This window comes from Oryctolagus cuniculus, chromosome 9 (genome assembly GCF_964237555.1).
Source record: "Oryctolagus cuniculus chromosome 9, mOryCun1.1, whole genome shotgun sequence".
NCBI lineage: Eukaryota > Metazoa > Chordata > Mammalia > Lagomorpha > Leporidae > Oryctolagus > Oryctolagus cuniculus.
In genome coordinates this window covers 132,551,819-132,571,948 of record NC_091440.1, presented here as the reverse complement: position 1 = coordinate 132,571,948, position 20,130 = coordinate 132,551,819, and the positions used below count along the sequence as shown (strand labels likewise).

General features: G+C 49.0%; 1 protein-coding gene across 4 annotated transcripts in view; it reads right to left on the bottom strand.

Annotated features, from left to right (window-relative positions):
* Nucleotides 1-20,130, bottom strand: part of CNTN1 (contactin 1) — a 379,791-nt gene that overhangs the window by 25,089 nt on the left and 334,572 nt on the right. For all 4 annotated transcript variants that reach the window (XM_051850934.2, XM_051850935.2, XM_070049666.1 and 1 more), the window contains 4 exons: nt 19,855-19,958; nt 17,558-17,744; nt 14,614-14,726; nt 13,728-13,884 (listed from right to left, as the gene is read on the bottom strand). In XM_051850934.2, coding sequence (XP_051706894.1) covers nt 13,728-13,884; nt 14,614-14,726; nt 17,558-17,744; nt 19,855-19,958 — 561 coding nt within the window. The remainder of the gene's footprint in view (nt 1-13,727; nt 13,885-14,613; nt 14,727-17,557; nt 17,745-19,854; nt 19,959-20,130) is intronic.

Genomic DNA, 20,130 nt, shown 5'->3' with positions numbered 1-20,130 from the left:
TTCATGCCAATACCGTGCTGTTTCATCACTGTAGGTTTGTATTATAGTTTGAAATCGAGTTGTGTATTGGTTCCTTCCTGTTCTTTTTGCTCAAGATTGCTTTGGCCTTCTGAGGTCTTTTCCTCCCTCCTTCCCTCCCTTCCTTCTTTTTTTGTGGTTTCATACAATTTTCAGATTGTGTTTCTAGAATGTCACTAGGATTTTGACAGGGACTGACCGAATCTGCACTTTGCTGTGGGCTCAGAGGCTCAGTCTGCAGTTGCTGACTGTGGGGCCCCGTCAGGTCTGGACCAGGTTCCAAGTCTGCAGTGGGCGTAACTCCCTCCCCCTTCCCAAGGAGAGGCGTCCTCCTCCACGCGGTGCTCACGGGGTGGGGACGACTCGGGCCGTTCCTTCCTTCCTTGTCACTACACTGAAGCAGACACGGTGCTGTGTTAGCTGGCCCCCGGGCTCTCGTGAAGGCAGCTGGCACATGGAGAGCTGTCCACGCCGTGCCCTCTGGGGCAGCCGATGGCTGCAGCATCCTTGCTTCCTCCAGATGTTACTTTTAAAATGAGTCCACTATGAAATTTCTGGAGTCAGTACTGCCTTTTCTCTAAGATTTCTTCTTGCTGCCTTTACAGCTCTCGTCTGTATCTGATACACAGGAATCTCCAGATGCTGCTCAATGATGATACACTAGTACACCTGAAGCAGTTTCCAGTGAATTTTCTAGGGATGGAGAGAAATGTCATGAAAGCGGGAGAGGACGCTGAGAGCCACGGCACGTCTGTGACGTGCACTGTCTGCCTGCACTGCCGTCTGCCGTATCTCCTACCTTCCGTTCCCAAGCTGGGGCTTCTCAGCTTTTCTCGTGGGAGTGCTTCTCTCCCGCCACGGTCACCACTGGTGTTACTACTTGCATCAGGTCTTCCCTCGTCCGCACTACTTGGTTCAGCTCCCAATGTCACCACGCAGCTAACTATTCATAACAGGAAACCCAGAGTCCTCCAACAGCCACGTTTCCTTCCCTGCAGTGCATCAGCCTGGTCTCCACGGCAGCACCAGCACCGCCCCACCGCCTTAGGAACTCAGCCTGAACGCTTCTTTCTTCAGTAAAAGAAAAAACAGAGGGAACACCAAGTCACAACGTTTCCACAGTCTGAAGAGCACCCGTGGTCCAGCCGTGCCTACCCTGCCTTCATTTTTGTATCCCGCGTTCCTGACTTCTGGAATGAGTGCTGTTCTCAGATACCCCAGAGTCGACATCCGGTTCTTCCGTCTGCAATGCCCCTGCACCTCCCTGTATGCCCGGGCGTTCTTAGTGTCCCTCTGGGATTCACTCAAGTGTCGTCCTTTGGGACAAGCACGTGTGGGCTTAACTGTCCCTCCCAGGTGCTGGCGCCCACAGCACCTAACAGATCACGCTGCAGCTGACTCCCCAGCTGCCTCAATCTCCTGGAAGTTGGGGTGTCTCCACCACAGAGACCACGTTTGACTCAGCTTCCAATTTCCAGGTCCCAAGTGACACCTCGCGCAGACTGGTGCTCAGTACATTTTGTTGTGTGACTACAACTTGTTTCGTCCTGTCACCAAGTCCTGCTTAGAGCTTCCCCTGTGTTGTGGTTTACCACGATCTCTCTTTCTTTCCTGGAAAAAAACTAGGTATGGAACTAGTTTCCCTTAAAGCCCCCACCTGGTTGCCTACACCAATCGGTGTATCACCGAATATCGGTATTCAGGGGCCATGATCCACTCAAGTACTCAACACAGATTTAAGAACAAACCAGTCTTTGACTGATACTTCATATTTTGCAAGGGACTTTGTTAACCAGTCCCAGGTGAGTTTTGCAATATAAATCAAAGAGGAACTAGAACTCAGTAAGAGAAACTAGCTGCACACTGAACTTTGATGATATTTTTTCTCTTGGGAAAGTTCTGGCAGCATAGCTGATTATTTTAAGCGTTATTTCACACCTTTCTGGCTTTCTGTAGTGATCATGGCCTATTTTAGGCTGAGATGTGTTTAGAATGTAATTCTGGCCCAGGACCATGAGGCCATTCCTTTAGAAGGACACACTTAGCTAATACTTTGTTTATTCAGTGCTTAGATATTCTGGCGTAACCGAATCAGATTAATTTTCCACTTGAACAGATGGAGCCCTGGCAATTAAGAGAAAGCTCTTTGAGTTTTTTCAATTCTGCCTCCTTCAACGACCACACAGATTCCACTGGCTTAGGTGGCAGGAGAGGGGACAGCAGAGCCCTTCCCAGACACCTAACGACACCTGGTCTGGAGATGGGTGTTGCAAAGCTCACCCCGGGTCACCAGGGGTTCACTGCCTACCCTGCGACATGTGGACGTACACAGGAGAGGCTGGGCACCCCTGGGAGTCTTTGTCTTTCTTTAATGTCATGCCATGTCCCGGTTCCAGGTGTGTTTTTTTTTTTTTAAACTACCATCTGGAACAAATCACATCTGGACAGAGTGTAAAATGAAGAGCACATGGCACTCGCTTTAGCATTAGGATTAATCTCGAATTCTGGCTCCTCACTCTGCCTGATGCTGGGCATGGTGCTTAAACACTCGGAATTTCAGTGTTTTCATCAATAAAATGCTGAGAACCGTAATTTGCCTAATTGTGTTACTGTAACAAAGATGGAGAGGAGACTGCTATTACAAATAAGTATTTCACAGTTGGTAGGTCTTCCAGTTATTACAGCTACGAGGTTTTTTTTTCTGACCCGCTCCATTTGTCAAAACCTGAATGCCATTCATCTGTGGTCTCTGTAGACCACATGCAGAAGAATTCTGTCACCAGAGTCAGGAAGGGAGAGGCACCTGGCCAGGCGCCATGGCATTGGCACAGCAGGGATTCAGGACATGGCGTACGGCAGGCCGGGGGCATCAGGGCTGCGCTGGCCATGCCTTCACCACTCGGATTTGAAGGCTGTGCAGCCCAGCAGAGGGCCAGGTCCTCAGAGGGGCCCCAAGCTGCTTTCTGAGCAGGGGCAGAGCGTGTCTAGGGAGTGGGGAGAGGAGACGTGAGGTCACTCCTGAGAGAGGTACACTCACACGACCCAAAGTGCAGCCAAAAACACCGCAGGTTCTGGCTAAGTAGGCAGCAAACATCTGAATCTGATTAAAATGGAATCCTGTTCTCTTTTCAACAGAGCTTCTCTATGTTTTAACAGAAAAGAAAAATGTGATGGCCACACACTCGTTTACGAATTTCAGCTGAATGAGAAGCTATGCTGACTGTGCTGGGTACCTGGTGTGGGAATGACGCCTCCTCCCCCACGGAGATCCCGGCTGGGTGATGGCCAGCTGCACCCAGGAAGCCAAAGACCAACGGCAGCAGGGGCGGCAGAAAAGGAGCCCCCCGGAGTAGGAGAGCTCTGGGGCAGAACACAGTCCAAGGATCCTGCCAACGCCCGGCACTGCCGCAGGGACAGACACGAGCTGGAAATCCCGTAAGAGGGAAGCTGGCGAGAAGTCGCCCTCGCTGGCTGAGCAGAAGTAAACTGATTCCCAGCCACTGCTTCAGGCTAATCTGATGTAACATCAGTTACAGTTCATTCTTTCTGCATGCTTATTTCCATCTCATTAATCCACAGCACACGGCCAGGGAACAAAAACCTGAAAACCCCCTTCAAGTCCAAGGAGATCCTTCATCAGCATCTCTGTGAACATGGATTTTGTAGAAAGCAGACAGACATTCTGCTGGGCTCTACTTGAAATAGCGTCCAAAGGTCAGAACAGTTATTACCCTGGGGAAGGAGCCATAAGAGAAAAGTGCGCTACCTGGAATCACGCCTAATCTTTAGTCGCAAGACTTGTGATGTTGCATTTGCCAAATTAAAAATGGCTAAGGATAAGCCAAGGACACACTGTTCACATCCTACGCAGCACAGCTGCATAGAAAATACACCAATGACAGCGACCCGGTGTCTTCAACTTCATACACATAAACGGGAACTTCTCAGACTTGCACAAAGGCACCCCATGACCTGAGTCTCCAAGGTGATGTCAGGGTAATTAAGTCATCGAACAAGCACTCTGAAGACACCGTGACAACTGCAAACACCCTGTGCAGACCTTCTTCTGCGTGAACCACAACCCATGCCCTGGAGCTGCTGAAATCCAGTAACGTGACTGCCCCCGACGCACTGTGGCTCGTTTGGGCTCATCCTGCCCACAGGTTAATTATAAAGACCAGAGATCTGTTCAAGGAGGAAGCGAGAATGCGGCAGCCAGGTGTTGTAAGAGGTTAAGCTGCTGACTGCGACACCAGCGTCCCACGTGGGCACCGGTTCAAGTCTCGGCTGCTGCACTTGCAATCCAGTTCACTGCTAATGCACCTGGGAAAGCAACAGAAGATGACCCAGGTGCTTGGGGCTTTGCATTCATGCAGGGAGATTGGAAGAAGCTCCTGGCCCAGTCCTGGCCCAACTCTGGCCACTGCGCCATCTGGGGGAGTAAACAAGCAGATGGAAGATCTCCCTCCCTCTGTCTTTCCCTCTCTCTTTCTAATTCTTTCATAATAAATAAATCGCTTATTAAAAGTATTATAACAGAGTTACTGGAGTTCATACCTTAGTTACAAATTATATTAATTTGACAAATAAGTGAGAAAGGAATAAATAAAAAAGAGTAAGAGAAGTTCAAGTTCAATGATTCTCTATTTTTTATAAATTGAGCCCAAAGTCCCACAGAAGTGTAACAACTGAACGAACGTGAGCCAGCATTATCTTTTGGGTAATGATAGCTAACTATATGTTAGTCACTTAAAATCCGTTAAAAACAGTTACACGTTTTGGATAAAGCATTTTAACTCTTAGGAAGAAAGCAAAACACGGCAGGTCGCTTCAAGGAGACGCTAAAAGATGTGCCCAAAGCAACGTGGCTGACACAATCTCACCGTCACTGGGGTGGTGCAGTGAGCAGCTTGCACAGGGCTGACTCTGCACCCTGGCTGAATCCCAGGCCCGGGAAGGCTGTGTGAGGGCCGGGTTCCTGCAGAGTCCACTCCGGGAGTGGCACTGTGATGCAGCGTGTTAAACTGAGACTTGGGACCAGCATCCCACATTTGTGTGCCGGTTTGAGTCCCGGCTACTGTGCTTTAGATTCAGCTTCCTGCTAATGGTGGCCCAAATAATTGGGCCCTGGCCCCCCAAGATGAGAGACTCTGATTTGAGTTCGTGGCTCCTGGCTTTGCCATTGCCTGGCCCTAGCCAATGTGTGGGCATTTGGGGAGTAAACCAACAGATCGGAGATCTCTGTCTCTCTCTACTGTTCTTGCTCTGCCTTTCAGGTAGATGAAAAATAAACACTAAAAAAATTCGTTTTGAGTATCAGGTAACCATGAGAGTACATTTATAGGTCTGAAGATTTATGCAGCCATTTGAGGGCACAAAGAACAGGTCTTCTCATTTATAAAAAACAAGTCTTTCTCCAAAACCTCAGAATATTTAATATCACTAGAGCACTTGATACGTCAAAGAATGTGAGAATTATGACGGCTATATTTTTCAAATATAGAGGTATTATTTCTTCTACTTTTAATTTTTATTAAACTGGTTTGCTTTAAGTTTTAGGTTTCTCCTTGGATTATGACACATTTGTAATCTTAGAATCACATGCACCAGTTTCTCCATTTATTATAAAATTCATTATATTAAACATACAAGTGTTTCATTTTAATTATGTCTATTTTCCTTCTTCTGCTGACTTTATTTTAAGCATATTCTCTGTAAGTTTTACTGGTGCTTGCAATTTAGAACACATTCTTTATAACTTCAAATGGTAGAAGAAGTCTTTTTTAAGTCGCATTTAATTATGAATTATACATGCGAAACCTGACTCCCATGTCTTACAGTCTAAAGCACCAGTGAATGTTCTTCAGGCATTTCCAATCTTGGTTTCTCAGACACTGTAATTTATTTAAATAATTTTTATTGCTAGCTTAATGAGAATGAACAAATGTTCAATCAAAATATCTGGCCAGGTTCTTTGGAGAACAAAATATAAATATGTATTCACAACTAATATGCTACCTCATTCCAAAACAGCTTTGAGATAGTTTACAAAGACCCAAAAAGCATGATCAAGTAATAAGAAAATAAAGGGAAGGAAATATCATTAGGAACCATTGGGATGAAACTAAAACTAATACCAAAACAGCCACAACATCGGCTAATCTTCCTGCTAACATCACAAACATTTATTAAGTGTGCGCGTGTTCCAGGCACATTTCACTAAAAAGCACTGTACATACGTTCACGCTTCCTAAAGTGAAATGCACAATTCTCTATTGACATTGATGGAGGTCTGCTGTTCGGTTCATCTATCGTGAAGATAGAACAAGCAATGTCCCAAGAAACTCCTGTCCAGGAGGACTCCTGGTGCCCACGGTAAAGAACAGGCGTCACAGCTGGCGCCGCGGCTCACTAGGCTAATCCTCCACCTAGTGGCGCCGGCACACTGGGTTCTAGTCCCAGTTGGGGCGCCGGATTCTGTCCTGGTTGCCCCTCTTCCAGGCCAGCTCTCTGCTGTGGCCAGGGAGTGCAGTGGAGGATGGCCCAAGTGCTTGGGCCCTGCACCCCATGGGAGACCAGGATAAGTACCTGGCTCCTGCCATCGGATCAGCATGGCGGCCATTGGAGGGTGAACCAACGGCAAAGGAAGACCTTTCTCTCTGTCTCTCTCTCTCACTGTCCACTCTGCCTGTCAAAAAAAAAAAAAAAAAAAAAAGAACAGGCGTCGCGAGGGGGTGCTCTGAGTGGGGGCAGGGGGCAGGACAGCAGTGGATAAGGACACCATCGCAATGCCAGGGACGTACGTAACACATTAGGAACAATACCCCCCAGAGCACCCCCAACCCAAGCCCTGCTGCGGTGAGCGATCACACTGCCTGATTTAGCCTGCGTGGGGAGCAGCGTTCCTGTTTAACACAGAACAGCGAGACACATCTTCAGTGCTGAGAGAACGGGGCGTTAAACTGTAGGGCTGTCTAGGGAGGTGCACGTGTGTGCACGCGTGTGAAGGGGTGGGTTGCTCTGGAGCTGGACAGAGGGGTCCTCCTGCCTGTCCTCCCTCCACAGAGACCTCAGTCTCCCCACCAATCAACAGTGGGCAGGGGTTTTCAGATTTCCTCAGTAAACTTCGTACCAATCCAGTGTGAAAACATTCATTCCCGAGGCTGGACCACGGCGCTCCCTGCTCTAGGCTCAGCACGTCCGGAGAGAACCTTCCGTCACCATTGACGATCACAGAGAACTGTAGAATCAGACCTCAGCTCACTGCCCCGTGTGGATGGTGTTCTTTATTTAAACATCCCAAGCCAAGTCACTGCCAAATACCCAAGAAATGAACCAATTAACCTATGCCCACCTCCACCCCCCAACTCTTCCTAGGACCCTGGAATCGACAACACCCCGACCCTACCTGAGTCCTCCCTACCCCACAGCAGCCTCCCCACTTCCTGCTGTTCCTGAGCCCGCGATGTGCGAGTGGTGAACCCCAAGAGACAGGATCTGGGGATGCAGGGACTGCTGTAGGAGCCGCAGAAGAAAGACCATAGTGTGGATGGAAATGACCACTCTTGCAATAATCACAAATCTTTCACTTGCTTGGGCTCAGCTCATTTCTGCAGAGGGTCTCTGAACTCTCAGGGCTGCACTGCACGGCCTCACGCTGGGAGCCGTCTACGGAGTGGCCTGGCTCCTGCCTAACCCCACGGGAAGTGCCCCGACACACAGCCTTTCCTCCACAAATCACCGCGGACGGTCCCCAGGGTGTATCGCGTGGGCCATTTCAACAAGCGGACGGATCACCTTCCCGGCTGACCGTGTTCTGTTCCCTCTGGCTAAGGCATCAAAGGTTTCCTCTTGTATTTGCGAGAAACGTCTGGGGTTTTACTTTTAACCATGACAAACTTACTTTCTTTTCAAAATGTTTTTCAAATTTATGTGGCAGTGGGTAAGTGTCAAAACTCCAGGAGTGTGTCGAAACCCAGCCTGCTGTCTGGCATGTGCGTTTTCCTGACACGGTCACAAATTTCAACGCTGCCTATGACATTTCAAAGGAAGAGGATCTGGGAAACAGTGTGTTGATGGTTAATGCAAAGGTCAATTAAAGACACTCTGATTTTTAAATTCACTCATTTGCTGCCTTTACCTTGGGAGAAACCGGAAGTTAATGAATGGCCTGTGAGTTCAGTGAAGTCCCTGGGGACAAAGGATGCTTCTGACCCCTCCGAAGGGGTCAGCACTGAAGAGGTGTCTCAGGGTAACTCTGATGCCATGAAGGTTTCTGCAGCTACAGAAAACTGCAACACGGAGCTTACTCATCATTTCACATGCAACGTGCAGTTCTGCTACCACGGGTGACACTCAGTGGAGTTCCACGCTCCTGGCTGCAGCCCTGCACCAAGCCACGGAATGTGGGGAGTAGCCAGCAGATGGGAGACACCCCTCTCTTTCCCTCTGCTTACCAAAAAACAAAGCCAACTAGTTAGAGATGTCTCACCCTGCACGACAGAAACCTCCGTGTTAGAGGAGATAAAAGGAAGAGGTTCAGAGCCATCCTTGACTTCGCCCTCTGAGCTCATCATGGAATGTGTCAGAGACCTGGGCTCCACTGGGGAGAGCTCTTGGTAAGCGTCAGCCTTGTTCAATGTGCACCTCTACCCGATCCCAGGTCGTGTTTAGACTGAGGCTGAGCCGGCATAGCCAGCAGTGCCCAGAGGGACCCTCTCCCCTGGGAAAGTGTGAAAGGAGATGGTCTAAAGACCACCCCCTTTATATCTTTAGACCATCTCCTTTACACTTCCCCCGCCAAGTCTAGGCAACTTGAATTTTCCACCTTTCTACCACGGTGTGCTGTCTTCCCACTGCACCGACTTTGGAAGCAGCACTCTGACACGAGCACGCCTTGCCCTCTGGGCTGCACAACGTCTTCACGCGTGCCCTCTGAGGGAGAACCTGGAAAACACCATCTGCTTTGCGTCTCAGAGCAGGGAGCCACTGAAATCAGCCTCAAGACCGACTCTCTCTGCCTGCTCCTCAGGACTCAGCCTTGCTCCCTGCTCGCCAGCCCCACCCATGCCTTCTCGCTCCATTCCAGTGTATCCTCTACAGAATGGCCGACAGGATGCTAACTCCGGGGGCATGAGGCACCTCCAGAGAGCACAAGGAAGCTTCCCCACTCCACTCAGGAGGGGCACACGTTCGGATAATCGCGGGAGACAGCTGGGTTGGCAGGGGAGCGGTGCGAGATGCAGTCCAGGCCAGGCCCTTGCAACTGGGCCCTGTCTTCTCTCCAAACTCTTCGCACATGATGGGGTTATTAAGAGCCCAGGTCGCACGGTCAGCTTCCTGTCGTGACCTGCTCTTTCCTGCCCCTCCCACAGGGCCACTCCTGCCCTCGGCTGTTGCATGGCTCACTCCTCACCTTTAGATTCCAGCCTGCACGTCACCTTCTGAGAGGCAACGCCCCGTCACCCCACCCACATCAGTTCGACCTCTCGTACTGGTTACATTAGCTGCTGACATTGCCTTGGGATTCTTGTCCAACCAAACAAGCTTATGAATGATCTGCTAGCTCCTCGGGTCTTCTTTTTTCTGATTTATGTATTTGACAGGTAGAGTGATAGTGAAAGAGAGACAGAGAAAGGTCTTCCTTCCATTGGTTCACCCCCCAAATGGCTGCTACAACCAGCGTGCTGTGCCAATCTGAAGCCAGGAGCCAGGTGCTTCTTCCTGGTCCCCCATATAGGTACAGGGGCCCAACCGCTTGGGCCATCCTCCACTGCCCTCCAGGGCCACAACGAAGAGCTAGACTGGAAGAAGAGCAGCTGGGACTAGAACCCAGCACCCATATGGGATGCCGGCACCATGGGCGAAGGATTAACCAAGTGAGCCATGGTGTCAGTCCCCTTGGGTTTTCTGATAACCGTGAGAATGCACGCTGCAGGCAGGTTTGTCTATTATTACAATGGGTCATCTGCAGAATGCCTGACAGGTGTTCAGTGACTGCCTGTTGCAGCAACCAGAGAACAAAAGGACTGTGAAAATCTGTAACAGTTTAGGAGTAAGCCTTATTGTATCCAGGGGAAAATATCTGCATATTACAACACTGAAGTATAGCTCTGGAAACTAAGACCACATGATGATATCAACGCATCATGTTAATTTAATTAAATTAAGTCTAGCACCCCATGATGCTCTCATTCCTTGTTGAAGCCTGCATGGCAGTTATGGAGTTAAACACCCAAAAGAACCACCAAGAAGGCAGTTTCCTACCCCTTTCTCTTCTGTTCCTGGCTGGGGAGGACAAAGCAAAAGCACAAAATGTGGTTTCCACTACTGTGTTTAAGGCTGTGGCTTCGGTCATATAGTTTAACTTAATAGCTGGGAGTTAGCAAAAAAAAAAAAAAAGTAGGTTAAATGTTCAGATTACATCATCTGTGGCGGCATCAGGATAATTACAGATGTATTAGCCGATGTGAAGTCGATAAAATGAACATGCAGCAACTTTAAATCAAACAGAAAGATGCGTGGTTCTTTTAGAATCTGCCTGATCCCACCACGGCCTCTCCCTGGGCCAGGACGTCAGTGTCTTTCGGTCACTCTATGGCACAGCCTGGAATGCACCCCCCTAGCCTTGTTCCCGGGCTGCATTTGGTCCCCACCATCACGGACAGGACTTTTCAAGTGAGGAAGCCCCATCCAGTCACAGCCGCCACAAAGGTTTCACAGGGCTGCGTCCTCCCCTGGGAAAGGAGTCAGGACTCGGAAATGTCCCTAAAGCCCTGCCCAGCCTGGCCACGCTCTCTGTGGTCAGGAACGGAAAAGAAAACCCAAGGTGTGCGATTGTCTTACTCACACAGAAGCAGACAGATGCTCTCCGTGGATATTCACGTACTTAAGGTCAAGGATCCTTATATCAACTGATATCTAAAATTTATAGCAAATATCCAGTATGGTGGCAAATAAAGTAATTACATTTTATATGCAGTGTGCCATGGCTATTGGAGACAGAAGGTGCAGTATCAGTGACCACATACGTGCCGTGCCGCCTCTGCCTTCATGTTCCCTGTAAACACTCACTAAGGAGTCATTAATGAAGACAGCAGAGCACGTCCAGTCAGAGGGAAGAGGAGCTATACGTCACCACGCCCAGGAAAATTTCTAAGATACGTCTAACGTGAAGCGTCCATCTTTGCACGAGTCGGATTTCTGGATCGGCACGTGACAGGACACAAGTCACCTGCCCCACAGAGAAATATGTTGATTTTCTAGAGCTCTAAAGTATAGTTTTAAGCTAGCCAAATTATCCTCGGTACCAAAGTTTGCTCTGTGCAGAAATCCAATGCAAATTAATTCAACAGTCATTTGTTAAAACCCTGTGGGGTGGGGCCAGCGCTGTGGTGTAGTTGGTTAATCCTCCACCCGCTTCGCCAGCATCCCATATGGGTGCCAGTTCTAGTCCTGGCTGCTCCTCTTCCCATCCAGCTCTCTGCTATGGCCTGGGAAGGCAGTGGAGGATGGCCCAAGTCCTTGGGTCCCTGCGCCCACGTGGGAGACCCGGAAGAAGTTCCTGGCACCTGGCTTCAGATCAGCGCAGCTCCAGCCATTGCGGCCATTTGGAGAGTGAACCAGCGGAAGGAAGACCTCTCTCTCTGTCTCTCCCTCTCACTGTCTGTAACTCTTAACTCTCAAATAAAATAAATAAAATCTTTAAAAAAAAAAAAAACCCCGTGGGGTGCCAGTTGGTCCCCAGGGTGCTGGGGATTCAAATGGTGAAGGAGGTAGACAAGAGCGCACCCCCTGGGGCTGAGTCAGAGAGGGAAGGGGATGGACAATGGGCAAGTAGGAAGGTGCTTGCAAAGTTCATGGGAAATGGTTGTGTTTACTTCGGTGTAAAAGACTTTGGAAACGCATGCAATGTTTTCATCATATGCATTTCCATGAGCTTCGTGAAGAGGCCTCTTATAATTTAATAAATAAGATGATTTTAGCTGGCGTTATGATACATGATGAAGAGTTACTTGGCTCCTTACACTTGTCGCTGTTGAAGGCTTCTCTGAGCGCAGCATTGGAGCAGAAACCAAACAAGAGTGAATGTGTTCTGCTGAGATCCGAGCCTTGCCAGGCGGAACGAGGAGACGTGCTGCAAGGTGAGGACAACACTGTACGCTCAGGAACACGGAGGTGGGCGACTGACCATGGGGAACCCACGCACTGAGATGGGAGAGTCGGGCGGGCTAGAGTAATAGGACCCTACAGGCCGTGGGGAAGAAGGTGGATGTCATTCTAGGAAGAGAGTTCTACAGTCTTACTAGTTTAAATGGACCCAAGTGTGCACAGACTGGCCTCTAAGACACCAAGACTGGAACCCTAATAAGAATCGTTAGAATTGTGGTGAGGTCGGGGTGTGTGCGTGTGTGTGTGTGTGTGTGGAAACATGCAGAGGTCAGCACATGAACCGTGCCTGCCACACTGTAGGCATTAATGTGCATTTGTTGAATGAATGAATGAACGGCACAGTCCTTATCCACACTAACACCCAGCAATATTTTACAGTACTAACTACTATTACATAATGCATTACTAGCTACATATTTTGGAAATGAATACCAAAGCAAAGTACTAGGAGTCTTTAAACTTGCAAGAAGTCCTAAAATTTCCATTTATATTGAAATGCTTTTCTCATGACAGATGATTGACAATTTGCAAGTAAGTCCTAACTTAAGAAAACGCTATACTCTCACTATTCCCCAAGTAGCTGACATTTCATAACGTCCATTCTACAGCTCCTTTGTACAGTTAGGGTTGGATGAGATAAGTAGTAGGAATTCTGGAAGTAACACAAAATGTCAGTTATGGATGGAAACGAAAGAGGAAAATACACTGAGTATGTCTGAGGCTCTTGTGGACGTAGGCTATTTACACCGGAACGTCAAATTACGATTGTGGCCATCACACCCCGAGCGCCTGAGAGACAGGTGGTAATTTTCAGATTGAGCAGTTTGTTAAAAAAAAAGTCCTCAAAAGTGAAACTATGTAAATTTATGAGTTAAAACAAGTTCCCCAAATTCACCCCTTCAAGAAAACACACATATCAAATGCCATAATAGTTTCCACAAAAGAAATGGGAAACAATAAAGACAAGGGCACATGTAGTTTGTTACTACATTAACATACGCAGGACAAGGAAAAGGGAGTTAGAAATGTACTACAAATAGTCCAGTGAATTTCCTTTTAATACAAAGGATATTTGGATATTTTTAAATAGTAGCCTAGTATTGGGTGCCATTTTTACACATTATAATATTTTAAACGTGCTTTTTATTTGAAAACACATTTATGACAAAATAAATGTGAAATATATTAAAGGGATATGTGTAATGATCTGGTATATGTGTATAGCATGTTGCCATCATCAAATTAACTGACACATCCATCACCAAACACAGACTCTCCAGAACTTGTTCATGCTATGACTGGAAGTCAACACTTGTGCTTCTGATATGTAGATAATAATCACCAAGTATGTGGCATCTTGTAAATTTACTTTTGTGACTTACCAGGAAAACACATCAGGTTTCCCTGCTTCCAACGCATTCCACATCTCCGCAAGGAAACACTGCTGTCGGTATGCATACCCGTCTTACCTCCCCTCTTGGAGATCCATGTGCCCTGGAAACGTCCCGAATGCTACGTGTGTGAGACCCCCGCCCTACCTGAAATCTTGACTTGAGACACGACTCCGTCTCCTCCGTCGCTGTGCGCCCGGACCTCGACCACATACTCCCCATCCCTGGGGATCGGGACTTCGATGGAGTGCTTGTGCGTGGAGTACAGCTTCCCGTCGTGCTGGCCGTCGGGTCTGTAGAGAACCTGGGAGAGCCCGAGACGAGGAAGAGTCAATGCAGTCACAGGAATGAGAGGAAACCAGAAGAAAAACGCCTGTACTTCAACTGGCGAAAGCAAATGCGTTTGAAACTCACTTGATTTTCAATTCACAGAAATGGATTTCTGTCCATTTTTAGGGTCATTCCAAGAGCATGCGCTTTAAGTATCTGAATCTTGGATTTTGAAACGACCCAAAAAAGGCATGGAAGGGATGTGTCTTTTTAGGGAAAAAGGTATAAAGAAAGATTCTCTCAATATATTGACATAGTCTAAAAATATTTCCCCTCAATTTTGATTTTTTTCTGTAATATCTGAAATTCGGTCGGCACTGCAAACCACATACTGCCAGTCATGCACGATGCTGCGCCTACATGGGAATGACCTGCTCTGGGTTTTGGTCATTTGCAGATGATAACTGGACACACCAAGGGGCTTTCTGAGGCTGGGTAACACGCCACAATCCGCCAGTCTACCCTCTCTACTCCTGAAAGCAATATTCTATTTGTCTTACTCACTGGACGTAACATTTTCCTAAAGTGCACGGTAGGTATCTTTCCACCTCAGTTTGTCCTGGCACCATGTCCTCTGGGCCTGCCGTGCAGGCAGAGCAAGAAAGCTCAGTGTGGCCTTTGTTGTAGCAGTAGGAATGGCAGAGATCACACTCAGTAAGGAGGAGGCCTGTGTGGGGCTAATGAAGAACATTCTTTCCCGTACCTTGTATCCTGTCACTGTAGACTCATTGGACAGGGCGACGACGTGGTCCCAGGTGATGATGTAGCGGGAACCCGATCTCACGGAGCTGATGATCCTGGGGGGCTGGCTGGGAGCTGTGGGGAGCAGCAGCATGCAGTGAGCGCTCGCCACAGCCCAGGGACTACCGCGCTGATGACAGTGACACCACCCGATTTTCATGCGTGCGTCCCCTGTGCCAGGCGCTGCACCAAGCTTGTGTACCCCTGAATTTATTCAACGCAGCCAGAGGCCCTGTGGCTAGGCAACAGAACTGTTGTTACTGTCTTCTCATCCATCCGTCCTTGAAACTCCGTTTTCAAGGTCAACACTTACCTTCGCGTGGCTGAATCTCACGTCCCTCTTGCTCTGCTCACACCTAACATCACTGGAACGTCACTCTCGCTCTATTCCTAAATTCACGGCATCTCCACATCTGGGTTTTCCTTCTCCCTGACTGCCGTCTCCTCATGAGCACTCCGAGGTGGCTCAATTTGCAAATGCTGGACGGTCTGAGGACTTGACCCTGGGCACCCTTCTCTACTGTGAACCACTTCTGAGCCCTGCCGCCTGCGCCCGTGGCCTTTAAACACTCACAGTTCCACCCTCGCCCCTCTCTGCTGACCCAGTGTCCCTCTGCCTGTCTCTGCCTGTGTGTCTCAAGGATGTCTTATCTGTGACACCATCAGGACGGGACACATGCCTCGTAATCCCAACTTTCCCACGCACACGCCTTTGCCAGCTTTACCAGTCACTCGGACCAATTCCCAGTTGCTCCAACAAAAGTCTGATATTCAGTCTTAACCCGTTAGCGGAGCGTTGTTGGCCGTGCCACTTCTGTGTCTTCTCTACCACCTGGTGCTAGCTGCCGGGACTGTCAGCTCAACTGCAGAAACAGCCGCTACGTGGGTTTCACCTTACCCCACCGCTACGCACCTGCTACCCCGACACCAGAGTGACACTTCTGGAAAACACACAGTAGACAGCAAACCCAGCGCTAAGGTCTTCCAGCGGTACCTTATACCCAAGCTCTTAGGGTGTACACGAGCCCCCATAGTTTGGCCCCTGCTCAGCTCAGAAACAACGCCGTGGCCCCAGCAGGCGATCAGCATCTAAAATGTTTCAAGTTTTTCCCACCTGAAAGCTTTGCCCCACTTACTCTCCTGGCCTGAAACCACGCCCCCATCCCAGCACAGCAGGGTCCGGATCACCTGTCACTCAGAGCCTGGCTCAAGTGGCATCTCCCAGAGCTCTTCGGAGCACCCAGCTGGACTTCGGGTGCCACTCAGATCAGTCAGTTTTACCTGTTCGTTCATTTTTCGGTCCTGTCACCTGATCTGACCATGCTTATTTATTTCCCAGGATCTCTGATTTCTGTTTCTTTCCCCTTCCCTTAGGAGTCAACACTGTGAGAGAATGATCTCTGTGTGCCTTGGTCCCTGATGCACCCTCACCACTTGGACAGTGCTGGACACAGAGCGTATTTCTGATGAATGAATAAATGGAAAACTTCACAGGAATGGACGCTTCTTTTATAAAGGAGAAAACCAGTCTGAAGAGGTAAATGAGTCCAGCTAGAGTGTTATACATTTCGCAAGAGGCAGATGCAGATCTCAAACTGCATCTGAAATGAAACACTGGCTCCTACCATGCAATTGTCATCTCATTAAGAGATTCTCTGTGGCCAAGGGAACTTCATAAATTTGCAAACCCTGGTGGTAATCCTGCCCATAGATACTTGTGAAATTCTAGTAAGGCCTGCCGGCAAATCCATTAATCCACACACATACACACACATTTATATTTATTTCCAGCTTGGATTCAGGGGCAGGATAGCAAAGGAAGCTGCAGAGATGAGAATGGATGAAAACCTCAGAGCAAAGCAGGTGGCTCTGTTGCACGGACGTGAGAACACACAGTAACAACAGCAACCGACTCACTCACTTCACTCGCATCTGCACTGGGCGACGCTGAATGTTGATAAATCAAAGTGTAAAAATTGAGCAGGGTTCAAGGAAGACCAGTGAAATATCCAATGACACAAAGCAGGACTGTTTTATATAGGTGTTACCTCTAATTTTACTTTTAACATAGAGCATTAAATGCAGGAAGACAGTGTCCACATTTTTCATTACTGCCAATAAATGATCACATTTAAAATGTGATTATCACTGGACTACCAAGACCACAATGTGCTCAGACTGCTGGACAGGAAATTTGCCTCAAACGCATCATGACTGAATAAAGTGGTAGTTTTCTTCTTATTATTAAAACATTATTATTGTTATTGAGGCAGAAAGAGAGGGAGAGAGCAAGCTCCCATCTGCTGGTCACTCCCCAAATGCACACAATGACCAGAGCTGGGCCAGGAGCTGGGAACCCAATCCAGGTCACCCACGTAGGTGGCAGAGACCCAAGGAACTGGGCTGTCACCTGCTGCCTCCCAGGCCCTGTGTTAGCAGAGAGCTGGACTCAGAGCTGGGAGTCAGACCCAGGGCTCCAATATGGAATGGGAGCATTTTTTTTTTTTTTTTGACAGGCAGAGTGGACAGTGAGAGAGACAGAGAGAAAGAAGGTCTTCCTTTTCCATTGGTTCACCCCCCGCCAAGTGGCCGCTGTGGCCGGTGCACTGCGCTGATCTGAAGCCAGGAGCCAGGTGCTTCCTCCTGGTCTCCCATGGGGTGCAGGGCCCAAGCACTTGGGCCATCTTCCACTGCACTCCTGGGCCACAGCAGAGAGCTGGACTGGAAGAGGGGCAACCGGGACAGAATCCGGCGCCCCGACCGGGACTAGAACCCGGTGTGCCGGCACTGCAGGCAGAGGATTAGCCTAGTGAGCCGCGGTGCCAGCCAGGAACAGGAGCATCTTAACCTGCACCCACTCAGCGGGAGCACCTGACAACAACAGGAAACTGAAACGTGCGACTCACGTGCTTTCTTGGTGAAGGTGTCGATCACGTCACTGGAGGGCCCACAGCCCGCACTGTTGCAGGCCCCGACTTCCACAAAGTACTGGGTGTCCGGCAGCAGGTTCTCCAGCCTGGCCGAGTACTCCTGGCTGGAGACCTGCACTCTGTGTGCCGCTGCTTCTTTGTCATGGGCGGCCCAGTAGCGGATCTGCAAACATCCAAGACAAGTGACGGCTCGCCACGGGTCAGCCTCTGCAGCGGTGGCTCTGTCACTGCCGGTGCAGGTTCTGAAATGCCACCTGGAGTACCGACCCTCTGACGGACCTCAGGTCAGGGCAAGGCCCACACGCAGATGCAATCCAAGGTGTTAAAAGCAAATCAAAGCCTTACCTCATTGCCTGAAATAGTCTTACCCTAACAAAAAAATGGCATGAAACCACACAGGAAACTGTAAGATTAACCTTCTAAATAGAAAAGTGGTCTCTGTTGGGAAGCACTGGCCAGACCAGTGTTTATCGCTGACTTATTTCTTCCTGTTTATGTGACTGTAAGAACCGCAGTAAGGCCGTGCGACAGGAGAACAACTTGACCCCCAGGTGTGGTCGCACGTGGCTGAGACGGCGTGGGCGCAGGCAGCACTTTCTCCACGCTCCCTGGGGAGGTGAGTCTGTGCACTCGCTTCCTTTCATTGGCCTGTCACCTCTGGACAGCAACGAAATGGACCTAACGACTGGGCAGGCTGTGCAAGTTATCAAAAATGTGCCCACATCATTAGAAATGATGACATCTGTCAAGCGGTTATGGAGTTTCTTATCTCTTAAAGCTTACACAAGGTATGAATGATGACTTTTATTCTTCAAATAAAAGCACTTTTGGAGCCAGACATCTGTAAGTTCTATCTAAGCCTTGGATACAGAGCTACTTGGAAGGGTGCTGGTGTCTCACATGTTTCCACTGTCCCTCTCTGGGGCTCCCTGTGTCAGCGCTGATCAAACGGCGGGGTCGCTGTGCTACTGCTCCTTCACTCGACTATGTTAGGAGCGCCGCGGGCACAGGAAGAGCAGTGTCCAATACTGCACACACGGGACTGCCGGGCACGGGGAGCTCACTCACTGATTAAACAAGCAGGTTGGTCACTGTGCTGCGAATGTCTACAGAATCTACCAAGCGTGCTCTTCACAATCAGACCTCAGAATTAAGAGTCAAGGAACAGGTTCCCATCAAACCGCTAATGTAGGTGATACTGAGGTCCAATCATTTCGAAGAAAATGTAGTCTTCATCAAAGTATGAAGAAGCTACAAGACAAGCCTCATTAAAAAGTCAAACCCGTATCTTCTATAAGGAGCGATTGTGCGCTCTATAATCTCTGGGCTAGAACAGCGTCAGCGCTGCCCAGAGAACATCACAGCACACCACGCGTGCGCCCTGACGGACAGCGCTTTCACCCCGTCTCCACAGAGGCTCGGCGTAAAGAAACAGCTGCTGCGAGTTACGGAAGCACCGGCCCTTCTGCCCGTCAGCCCTCGTTTGTTTTGTCGTTGGCTGCTGCTATAAACTTCTGCATCAGGTTTCCATGTTCTCTCCTTTAAGTCAGGAATTCTGTCCATCTGGACAAAACATCCTCAGATAAGTGAATGGCAACGCATCTGAATTTTCCCTGCGGGCACCGAACAACGTGACCGCAGCCGCCCTGCAGATTCCGCCCCAAGTGGCAACCCGCTCCTTCTGGGTTCCGCATTCCAGTTCCTGCCCCCTCTGAGCCAGGGCCCCTTCCCGGTCAGGCTCCTCCCGGCTGGTCCTTTCAGATTCAGGTCAAGGAGAGTTTTCTCGGGATACGTCGAGTGGGCCCTAACTTCTGCCTTCATGGATAACACCAGGAGACACATTTTGGTCTATCTGTAATGGTTCCTTTTGGATTTTGTTTTTTAAGAAATGGAGCTGAGTCAAGTGCAATGACAAGCTGTAGGATGCCCCTGAATAATCAGCTGCCAAAATGCTTTGCACACACCTGAGACTGGACAGCCTCTGATGAGAACGTCTGTCTTTCAGGAGAACTCGAGGACCGTGAGAGTCATCGCCTCACTTCGTTTTGGCCAATTGTTTGCTAGCACAGTCTCTTTCCACCTCTCCTAGACAAGCCGGGAGGAGCCTGTTTGACTCTTAGCAGGTAGCTTACACAATGCTGAACACCGAGCATACAGCGCCAGCTGTCACACGACTCAGCGGCACACAGGATACGCAAGGGTGGAACATATTTCAAAACCGCTGGTCAAACGCTTACGAGCAGGTGGATCTAGCTGACAACAACCGAACCCACCTGATAGTTTTCCACTATTTTTTCTAGAACGTGCTTCCAGTGAACGGATATCTCAGAAGACGATAAGACTTTGACGCCTACTTCTGTCGGGGCTTCGCTGGGAGCTGAAATGTGATGAGAACATTCTTAGTTACATTCTTAGCCCGTCACTTCCATGAAGAAATGCAAACAGCACCGCTGCTCCAGGAACGAATCCAAATCACATTTCAATATGCCCAAAATAGCGTTAATGTTCCCAAGATAATTTCTGCTTTTTTTAAAAAAAAGATTTACTTA